Source organism: Oncorhynchus kisutch, unplaced genomic scaffold (assembly GCF_002021735.2).
Source record: "Oncorhynchus kisutch isolate 150728-3 unplaced genomic scaffold, Okis_V2 scaffold1811, whole genome shotgun sequence".
Taxonomy (NCBI): domain Eukaryota; kingdom Metazoa; phylum Chordata; class Actinopteri; order Salmoniformes; family Salmonidae; genus Oncorhynchus; species Oncorhynchus kisutch.
In genome coordinates, this window is record NW_022263756.1 from 31380 (window position 1) to 42918 (window position 11539).

General features: G+C 47.2%; 1 protein-coding gene across 1 annotated transcript; it reads right to left on the bottom strand.

The window, feature by feature from the left end:
- Window positions 1–294: 294 nt before the first annotated feature.
- Window positions 295–10353, bottom strand: LOC109886658 (guanine nucleotide exchange protein smcr8b; the record flags this gene model as incomplete). The annotated part of the gene is made up of 5 exons (XM_031819064.1): window positions 295–1237; window positions 3176–3324; window positions 5713–6289; window positions 7193–7687; window positions 9551–10353. Coding segments are annotated over 5 exons (2404 nt in total), but the record flags the coding sequence as incomplete, so codon positions are not given.
- Window positions 10354–11539: the final 1186 nt, after the last annotated feature.

An 11539-nucleotide genomic window follows, 5' to 3' on the forward strand; every position in this document is an offset into this window, starting at 1 on the left:
ATCATTACATAACAGTCTGCATTAACACACACACACCAATGAAAACATGACATAACAGTCTGCATTAACACACACACACACCAATGATCATTACATAACAGTCTGCATTAACACACACACACCAATGAACATTACATAACAGTTTGTGAAGGTGATCGGGGGGGGGGGGTGTTTAGGTGGTGTTGGAGGGGGGGGTGTTTAGGTGGTGTTGGAGGGGGGGGTGTTTAGGTGGTGTTGGAGGGGGGGTGTTTAGGTGGTGTTGGAGGGGGGTGTTTAGGGGGTGTTGGGGAGGGGGGGGGGTGTATAGGTGGTGTTGGAGGGGGGGGGTGTTTAGGTGGTGTTGGAGGTATAGCTGTGTCACGTTATTGTTTACATTGATTACATTCAGCAACAGAACCATTCACATACACAGGGGCTCCTTCCCAAACAGCTCACTATTCCCTACATAGTACACTACTAGTAAGTAGTGCACTATATAGGGAACAGGGTAGTGCACTATATAGGGAACAGGGTAGCATTAGAGATGCACTCTGGATCCTTCCTTTCACAGTGTAGACAGGATACAGTATGGAAGAAATGCTTTAGTTATGCAAAGGGGCAGGGCTGTATATCTATGTTGTGGTATTTCTATGTAAAGGGACAGGGCTGTATATCTATGTTGTGATATTTCTATGTAAAGTGACAGGACTGTATCTATGTTGTGGTATTTCTATGTAAAGGGACAGGGCTGCATATCTATGTTGTGGTGTTTCTATGTAAAGTGACAGGGCCTTATCTATGTTGTGGTATTTCTATGTAAAGGGACAGGGCTGCATATCTATGTTGTGGTGTTTCTATGTAAAGTGACAGGGCCATATCTATGTTGTGGTGTTTCTATGTAAAGGGACGGCACTGTAGGAGAAGCGGAGGGCCGGAGGACCACTTCCTGCGTGGTGCTGTTTGATGAGGTCAGACAGGAAGTGCATCACCCGGAGGTCATCCTCCCCGCTGAAACCCCGCCCACATAGGAAGTCCCTGCGACGCTGAGTCAGCGTGAAGTCATCGTCCTCCCTGGGGAGGCTGGGAAGCTGGAGGTCAGAGTGGCTGTGGCAGATGGGGGGTGCCTGACCCCCAGGTGAACTCTGAGCTCTACCCGATGTTAGAGTTGAAAGGTCAGGAGAACAGGAGAACAGGAAAGCCTTAGCGGTCAGCTCAGCGAGGCAGCTCTCCACGTGGAGAAGGTAGGTGCTGCCACGACCTGGACATAAGAAACACAAACAAACATTCAACACATTTTACACTATGATAGACATTCAAATAGTTCAGTTGAAGATGCAGGTCAAGACATAAGACAGGAATGCTGTGTTCATAACCAAGTGGAAGTAGGAATTTAAGACCCCATTGGACTGGGAGAGACGTCCACTGGAACGCCCCTCCAACTGGCCAATAGTAGTGGGAATTTAAGATCCCTGGGAGAGACATCCACTGGAACGCCCTCCAACTGGTCAATAGTAGTGGGAATTTAAGATCCCTGGGAGAGACATCCACTGGAACGCCACTCCAACTGGCCAATAGTAGTGGGAATTAAGACCCCATTGGACTGGGAGAGACGTCCACTGGAACGCCCCTCCAACTGGCCAATAGTAGTGGGAATTAAGACCCCATTGGACTAGGATAGACGTCCACTGGAACGCCCCTCCAACTGGCAAAATAGTAGTGGGAATTTAAGATCCCTGGGAGAGACATCCACTGGAACGCCCCTCCAACTGGTCAATAGTAGTGGGAATTTAAGATCCCTGGGAGAGACATCCACTGGAACGCCCCTCCAACTGGTCAATAGTAGTGGGAATTAAGACCCCTGGGAGAGACATCCACTGGAACGCCCCTCCAACTGGTCAATAGTAGTGGGAATTTAAGATCCCTGGGAGAGACATCCACTGGAACGCCCCTCCAACTGGTCAATAGTAGTGGGAATTTAAGATCCCTGGGAGAGACAGCTCCCACATGTTGACCTCTGACATCACCTACTAAGGAAATGACCTCCAGAACAGCATTTTCAGCAGTTAAATGCAACAAAGCATTATTAATCTATTATAATATGTGTTTGACACTATAATCTGTTTAGGAGCAGCTGTTGTTTTGGATTATGGTTGACACGGCTTGTTGGCCATTAGCCATAGAGACCACCCCCCCTCCCATCACTACGACTCTACCCCCCCTCCTGTCACCACGACTCTACCCCCCCCTCCTGTCACCACGACTCTACCCCCCCCTCCTGTCACAGAAGCCGCCATTGAGGTGAACTGTTGTAACTATGTACATGACAGCTGTTGTTTTGGATTATGGTTGACACGGCTTGTTGGCCATTAGCCATAGAGACCACCCCCCCTCCCATCACCACGACTCTACCCCCCCTCCTGTCACCACGACTCTACCCCCCCCCTCCTGTCACCACGACTCTACCCCCCCTCCTGTCACAGAAGCCGCCATTGAGGTGAACTGTTGTAACTATGTACATGACAGCTGTTGTTTTGGATTATGGTTGACACGGCTTGTTGGCCATTAGCCATAGAGACCCCCCCCCCCTCCTGTCACCACGACTCTACCCCCCCCCCCCTCCTGTCACAGAAGCCGCCATTGAGGTGAACTGTTGTAACTATGTACATGACAGCTGTTGTTTTGGATTATGGTTGACACGGCTTGTTGGCCATTAGCCATAGAGACCACCCCCCCTCCCATCACCACGACTCTACCCCCCCCCCTCCTGTCACAGAAGCCGCCATTGAGGTGAACTGTTGTAACTATGTACATGACAGCTGTTGTTTTGGATTATGGTTGACACGGCTTGTTGGCCATTAGCCAATTTCACCCAACTGAGTTACAACTTGACAACTCGTAACTACCCATAGAGACCCCCCCCCTCCCATCACCACGACTCTACCCCCCCCCTCCTGTCACAGAAGCCGCCATTGAGGTGAACTGTTGTAACTATGTACATGACAGCTGTTGTTTTGGATTATGGTTGACACGGCTTGTTGGCCATTAGCCAATTTCACCCAACTGAGTTACAACTTGACAACTCGTAACTACCCATAGAGACCCCCCCCTCCTGTCACAGAAGCCGCCATTGAGGTGAACTGTTGTAACTATGTACAAGACAAATCAACAACAAAAAAAGACTAATCATTTCACTAGCCTATCAGAGTGTGGGGGTTGGCCAGCCGGCCAATGAGGTGTCCGTGGTAGGCGGGGCTTCTCAGTGTACGCTGGTCCAGGTCCAGCACGGCCAGGTACCGTCCGTAACGAGCCAGAGAGTGAAGCATGCTGGGAGCTGTAGGAGACGTCCTGGGGAGAAAGATTGAAGTTATTTAGTGATGTACAGTGCCTTTCGAAAGTATTCGGCCCCCTTGAACTTTGCAATCTTTTGCCACATTTCAGGCTTCAAACATAAAGATATAAAACTGTATTTTTTGTGAAGAATCAACAACAAGTGGGACACAATCATGAAGTGGAACGACATTTATTGGATATTTCAAACTTTTTTAACAAATCAAAAACTGAAAAATTGGGCGTGCAAAATTATTCAGCCCCTTTACTTTCAGTGAAGCAAACTCTCTCCAGAAGTTCAGTGAGGATCTCTGAATGATCCAATGTTGACCTAAATGACTAATGATGATAAATACAATCCACCTGTGTGTAATCAAGGCTCCGTATAAATGCACCTGCACTGTGATAGTCTCAGAGGTCCGTTAAAAGCGCAGAGAGCATCATGAAGAACAAGGAACACACCAGGCAGGTCCGAGATACTGTTGTGAAGAAGTTTCAAGCCGGATTTGGACACAAAAAGATTTCCCAAGCTTTAAACATCCCAAGGAGCACTGTGAAAGCGATAATTTTGAAATGGAAGGAGTATCAGACCACTGCAAATCTACCAAGACCTGGCCGTCCCTCTAAACTTTCATCTCATACAAGGAGAAGACTGATCAGAGATGCACTGTATATGGTGTTCTAGAACTTCGACTTGTGTTCTAGAACAGCGGTTCCCAAACTTTTTATAGTTCAGTACCCCTTCAAACATTCAACCTCCAGCTGTACCCCCTAGTTCAGTACCGCTTCAAACATTCAACCTCCAGCTGTACCCCCTAGTGCCGTACCCCTTCAAACATTCAACCTAAACATTCAACAGCTGTACCCCCTAGTTCAGTACCGCTTCAAACATTCAACCTCCAGCTGTACCCCCTAGTTCAGTACCACTTCAAACATTCAACCTCCAGCTGTACCCCCTAGTGCCGTACCCCTTCAAACATTCAACCTCCAGCTGTACCCCCTAGTTCAGTACCCCTTCAAACATTCAACCTCCAGCTGTACCCACTAGTCCAGTACCCCTTCAAACATTCAACCTCCATCTGTACCCCCTAGTCCTGTACCCCTTCAAACATTCAACCTCCAGCTCTACCCCCTAGTACCGTACCCCTTCAAATCATTCAACCTCCAGCTGTACCCCCTCTAGCACCAGGGTCAGCGCACTCTCAAATGTAATTATTTGCCATCATAGTAAGCCTGCCACACACTGCTAGATAAGTGTACTGTTAAAGGCGCGTGACCAGAAAGTATGCTTCAGTTTGTTGTCCTCCTGTATCGAACACAGATCATCCAGTCTTCAATTTTATCGATTATTTACGTTAAAAAATACCTAAAGTTGTATTACAAAAGTAGTTTGAAATGTTTTGGCAAAGTTTACAGGTAACTTTTGAGATATTTTGTAGTCACATTGTGCAAGTTGGAACTGGTGTTTTTCTGGATCAAACGCGCCAAATAAATTGACATTTTGGATATATATGGATGGAATTAATCAAACAAAAGGACCATTTGTGATGTTTATGGGACATATTGGAATGCCTACAAAAGAAGCTCGTCAAAGGCATGAATCATATTTTTATTTCTGTGTTTTGTGTTGCGCCTGCAGGGTTGAAATATGCTTTTCTCTCTTGTTTACGGAGGTGTTATCCTCAGATAATAGCATTTTTTAAAAGTAATTTAGTTGAATTTGACGCTCTGCATTTTCTCTGGCTTTTGGCCGTCCCATATATCCCAGAGAGGTTAACAAAGCCATTTTCACTGAGGTGTCCAAAACGTATTTCAAGCTGTCAGGCATTCCCTTGGCAACGAGAGCCTCTCGGTGGATGCTGCAGTGGCGTCGGGAGCACCAGCGTTACCACTCCACTATGTCTCCCTGGCTTTTTGCACCATCAGTACAGATACCAACATGAGCAGCAGCTACGTTTGGCTCCATCCAGACCGTTAGTGGAATTCCCATGAGAGAGTAACGGTTACTGTGATTGGATGTTCATTATTTGACTAGGATACCTGTATTTGACATTGTGTTGTTATTTCACTGAACACCAAATGGTTTAATTTTGGCGGTGAAACAAGGCTACTCAGGTAAGAAAAAAATAAAACAAATAAACCAAATGTATAGCCCCGTTGGAAAATAGAAACGGATTGTTTTTAAAAATGTCAATCACATTTTTATTTGGCGTACTCCCGACGGCATTGCGCATACCCCAGTTTGGAAATACCTGATCTAGAACTTGGATAGGAGGCAGAGTAATGGGGACGTTCAACATTACAACAGACTATAAAGGCCTGATAAATCACTACTCAATATCATTTGTAGCGCAGTCAGTCACAATTTACCCATGATACATCAGGGTGTTGATGCTCTGTTTTTACCTGTGGATTCCAATGAGTCTCCAGGTGAGCAGGTCTGTCAGCTGAAGAGGCGTGGCCAAGTAAGGCTGCACAGCATCTCCATAGCGACCAGGTGAAGGCAGATAGAGCGAGAGGGCAGCGACCGTCCTCCTCACGGAAGCCTCCTCTCCACCAATCACCACCAGCGGCCGTCCACTTAGCAGGCAGAACACAGCATTCTGGGAGAAGGAATTCTGCCGCAGGAACCTGAGGGCTCCAGGACCCGCCTTCCTCCTCTGGCGCTGATGTCGTCGCGGATTACTAGCGCTGTGGTTGCCATGGAGATGTGTGGGGGGCAGAGAGGAAGATGGAGAGGTGCTGATGTTGCTCATACAGTCCGATGCCTCGTCTACACTCAGCCTGTAAGCGGTGTCGCCTAGCAACCGCCACCCCCCTGACCCCCGACCTCTAACATCTAACCTCAAGGGGATAGAAAAGTTCACCTGGAGGTCAGGCACCACCACCCGCCTGCTGTCACGCCCAGCCTGACCTCTGACCTCGCCGTTGGCATGGTGACCCTCGTACTGCTGGGAGGAGCCCTCTACTGACACCTGGTGGACTGGAGACAGAAACTATATCAGTTACTAAGAGAGAAAACGGATAATACGTTGCAAGACACCTTGGGAAAAAAGCATCTGGGATAGTGATAAGGGAATTATATGCTTAAAAGGTAATGATTAAAGTATCCCACCCTGAAACTATTAGGGATATTGATAAGGGAATTATATGCTTAAAAAGGTAATGATTAAAGTATCCCACCCTGAAACTATTAGGGATATTGATAATGGAATTATATGCTTAAAAAGGTAATGATTAAAGTATCCCACCCTGAAACTATTAGGGATATTGATAATGGAATTATATGCTTAAAAAGGTCATGATTAAAGTATTCCACCCTGAAACTATTAGTGATTATTGGTTTATGTAGTACAATGAATGATTAATAAACGTCCAATAAGGTTCAGTAGAGACATGGGAGGGAGAGAAATGTGTGTGTGTCGAAGAAAATACAGAGAGATTCAACTGTGTTTGACCCGACCTGGCTAGAACTCTGAGAAACTTATGATAGGACAGGGAGTCCTTCTCAAGGTTCCTGTAATCTCGGGGGAATGGAACAGACAGCGCTGGGTAGTGATACCCAGTGGTGAGAACTCTGGGGAAGGATACAATTCACCGACTGTTCGTGTGTATGTATGTGTGTAGGACATCTACTGTTTGTGTGGAGGTATGTGCATTATAAAATGGATGTCTTTGTATTATGGACTTCAGAGCGCTCTCGTGAATAAACTGTACGAACCTTTAGCATAAACTGAGTCTTTGCCTAATTATTATTAAACCCAGGGTCTTACAAACCTCGGGATTGGTCAAAGCTTATTGTTAGTTATTATCATTGGGATTGAAAATTCTCTTGACAGATATGTCATTATTATTATTATTGAAGAGGACAAACAGACAGTCTTACCCAGAGTTCTCTGGGGCTCAGACAAGGGGGCCGGAGTGTCCCATCTCTCTGGCTTCTCCTCCTCCAATTCCCGGACTTCAATACCCAGGGTGCGGTGCAGCCGAGTGGGAGTGTCCTCTAGCTCCTCCTTTCCCTCCGTCTGGACTATATTACCCAGGATTCTTTGGTGCCGAGTTTGCTCCTCCTCCTCGTGAACTACAATACCCAGGGTGCTGTGCTGCTGAATGGGCGTGTCCTCACCTGCTGCCTCCTCCTCCTCCTCTTCCTGGATTACACTACCCATGATTCCATGCTCCTCAGGCTCCTCCTCTGTGATGGCGTTGAAGATGAGGTCGTCGGGGAAGATGGAGTCTGAGGTGCTGATGATCTCAATACTGTCCTCGCTGTTCGCCCTCCGTGCCAGGGACCGCACGTCACGTCTCATCCACACCTCCGCAGGGGCACAACTCCGCACCACATCACAGCCTTCACCCTGACCCAACCCACCAGACAACTCTATAGGAGGAGAGGAGAGAGTCTAATACACAGCCCTGACCCCTGACCCACCACACAACTCTATAGGAGGAGAGGAGAGAGTCTAATACACAACCCTGACCCCTGACCCACCAGACAACTCTATAGGTGGATAGGAGTCTAATACACAGCCCTGACCCACCAGACAACTCTATAGGAGGAGAGGAGTCTAATACACAGCCCTGACCCCTGACGCACCAGACAACTCTATAGGAGGAGAGGAGTCTAATACACACAACACCCCATAATGACGTCACAACACCCCATAACACCCCATAACGACGTCACAACACCCCATAATGACGTCACAACACCCCATAATGACAAAACGAAAACAGGTTTAGACATTTTTGCTAATGTATTAAAAAAAAAACAGAAATACATTATTTACATACATTTTCAGAACCTTTGCTATGAGACTCGAAATTGAGCTCAGATGCATCCTGTTTCCATTGATCTGCCATCGATTAAGATGTTTCTACAACTTGATTAGAGTCCACCTGTGGTAAATTCAATTGATTGGACATGATTTAGAAAGGCACACACCTGTCTGTATAAGGTCTCACAATTGACAGTCCATGTCAGAGAAAAAAACCAAGCTATGAAGTCGAAGGAATTGTCCGTAGAGCTCAGAGACAGGAGTGTGTCGAGGCACAGATCTGGGGAAGGGTACCAAAACATTTCTGCAGTATTGAAGGTCCCCAAGAACGCAGTGGCCTCCATCATTCTTGAATGGAAGAAGTTTGGAACCACCAAGACTCTTCCTAGAGCTGGCCGCCCGGCCAAACTGAGCAAACAGGAGAAGGAGCTTGGTCAGGGAGGTGACCAAGAACCCGATGGTCACTCTGACAGAGCTCCAGAGTTCCTCTGTGGAGATGGGAGAACCTTCCAGAAGGACAACCATCTCTGCAACACTCGACCAATCAGGCCTTTATGGTAGAGTGGCCAGACGGAAGCCACTCCTCAGTAAAAGGCACCTGAGAGCCCACTTAGAGTTAGCCAAAAACCACCTAAATGACTCTCAGACCATGAGAAACAAGATTCTCTGTTCTGATGAAACCAAGATTGAACTATTTGGCCTGAATGCCAAGCGTTACATTTGGAGGAAACCTGGCACCATCCCTAGAGTGAAGCATGGTGTTGGTGGCAGCATTATGCTGTGGGGATGTTTTTCAGCGGCAGGGACTGGGAGACTAGTCAGGATCGAGTCAAAGATGAGCGGAGCAAAGTACAGAGACATCCTTGATGAAAACCTGCTCAGGACCTCAGGGTCACCTTCCAACAGGACAACGACCCTAAGCACATAGCCAAGACAACGCAGGAGTGGCTTCAGGACAAGTCTCTGAATGTCCTTGAGTGGCCCAGCCAGAGCCCGGACTTGAACCCGATCGAACATCTCTGGAGAGACCTGAAAATAGCTGTGCAGTGATGCTCCCCATCCAACCTGACAGAGCTTGAGAGGATCTGCAGAGAAGAATGGGAGAAACTCTCCAAATACAGGTGTGTCAAGCTTGTAGCGTCATACACAAGAAGACTTGAGGCTTTAATCACTGCCAAAGGTGCTTCAACAAAGTACTAAGTAAAGGGTCTGAATACTTAAGTAAATGTGATCAGTTTTTTTATAAAAAAATAAAAAACTTGTGCATTTGCAAACATTTCTAAAAACCTGTTTTTGCTCTGTCATTATAGGGTATTGTGATGTCATTATGGGGTATTGTGATGTCATTATGGGGTATTGTGTGTAGATTGAGGGGGGAAAAAACGATTGAATCCATTTCAGAATAAGGCTGTAACACAACGTGTTAAAAGTCAAAGGGGTCTGAACAGATTCTGAATTCACTGTACCTCTGAGTTCCATGTGGGTTAGTCCCTGTGTTCTATAGGAGCGCTCCGTCCCCAGAACCTCAATGCTGTCTCCACTGCTCACACTGCCTGGTCTCGTCTCCGCGGTTACTCCTTCTCCCTCAGGATCAAGTGTCGGCTCCGCCCCTCCACTTCCTGTCTCCAGTTTGATTGACACCTCCTCCACGCAGGAGAAGAACGACTCCAGGCTCTGTGGTCCCGCCCCCACCACAGGATGTGACATCACACCGCTTCCTCCCTCTAGCCCCGCCCCCTCCTCCTCCAGGTCCTCCTCCTCCTCCTGGTCCCAGAGCTGGAACAGGAACTGTGTGTGTGAAAGCGTCCTGGAGAGCCTGTGTGTGATGCGACGGTTGTGTAGAACACTCTGGTCTCCACGGAGACGGCGTTCTGCGTTGCCCAGCTGTTCTAGCGTCAGAGACAGGAAGTAGCAGTCGCTCAGCTCCTCCAACGGCTTCAGACGGCGGTCGAACCGCCTCGCTGACCAGCCCCCGCCCCCTAGCGATGCCCCGGAAACCAGCTGGGGGGTGTATGAGGGGGAGGGGGGATCAGGAGTCAAGGGGAGGGTCTCTGGGATCAGGGAGGGGTCGTAGGGCAGAAAGCCTGGGTCTCTTAACTTCCTGTTGGGATAGGAAGTGACCTGGTGGAGGAGCGATCTGTGGTCCAGGATGGAACGATCCACGCTAGCAAGCTCGTTGGCCGTCTTCTGCAGCTCCGCCTCCTCCCTGATCTCCGCACTCTCATTGGATATCCTTTGAAGCACTGCTTGAAGGATGGATCGTGTGTACCTGTCAACAGAGAGAAGGATTTAAAAACGCTCACACAAACAAACTCTGTGGATCGTGTGTCCCTGTTGTCATGACGTTGGCCTGGGGGATAGGTTTCTGACAGTCATAAATACCTCTTCCCCCATTTTTCCTCTCTCTACCCTACTGATGTTACATTTCAAAACCCCTTGGTTAACATTGAGATTCTGGGAACACCAGAAGGTGGGGGGTAAATGAACTATATTCTGGTAATCCGACCAATTGAACATATGCGGTGGTACTTAATGAAGATGATGTCAGTTCGGTTGTCATCTGAGACATTCTCATCAATGATAAGATGACATAAACTCTACAGTGGAAAGTCTACACATCAGAGTTATCGGATTCACATGGAATTAATGTTCAATTTAAATGTTTTAATATTAAATTATTCATGATGGGATGAAATGTGATTTTAGCTTCTAAATTTGGGTTTTCATAAGGTAGGGCTCTGCTCAATCAGTGGCCCGCCCCTGTGAAGGGACAAGGGCTATAAAACTTTTCAAACACGCCCTCCTCTCCCTTCCTATGTAAGCCCTTGACGACAACATAACTTCCTGTTTCCGATGATGTGAGGACGACGGTCCGATGTCAGAATGGTTCAGATAATAACTACAGAACAAAGCCAACATCAGCATGAGCTTTGGTTGCGAATGGTATGAACTTTGAACTCTTATTCACGACAGAAGTGATACCTCCTAGCCGTTGAGTTAGCGACCGCAGCTGCAAACGAGGGTTAGGAAGGAACAGACAGACTATCCCATCTACCACACAACGACGTTACTACAACATATCCAATTGACCACCAGAGACATTCTTCAAAGAACAAAGGACTCAGTTTGGCAACACGGTCTTCCATCTACCACCAACCTACTGAAGTGCAGCTCAGAGTAAATATTTATTGCATTTTCCTTTTCCCAAATGGGCGGTAATTAGAATGCATAAGATACTGTATTTATGATAGCGCAGCTTCACCCTTTGTTCCTCAGTCTTCCCGCTCTTTCACTCAAACCCGCCCCTTTTCCGTTGTGTAACAAAGGGGACATTTTTCTTTATGACGTAATTGTAATCAAGTTAAGATTGTATTATGTGTATGTGTGATTAGTTAGGTACTTAGTAAATAAATAATTAAAACCAATTTTGTATTGCTGATTCGACTTGTTAGCCA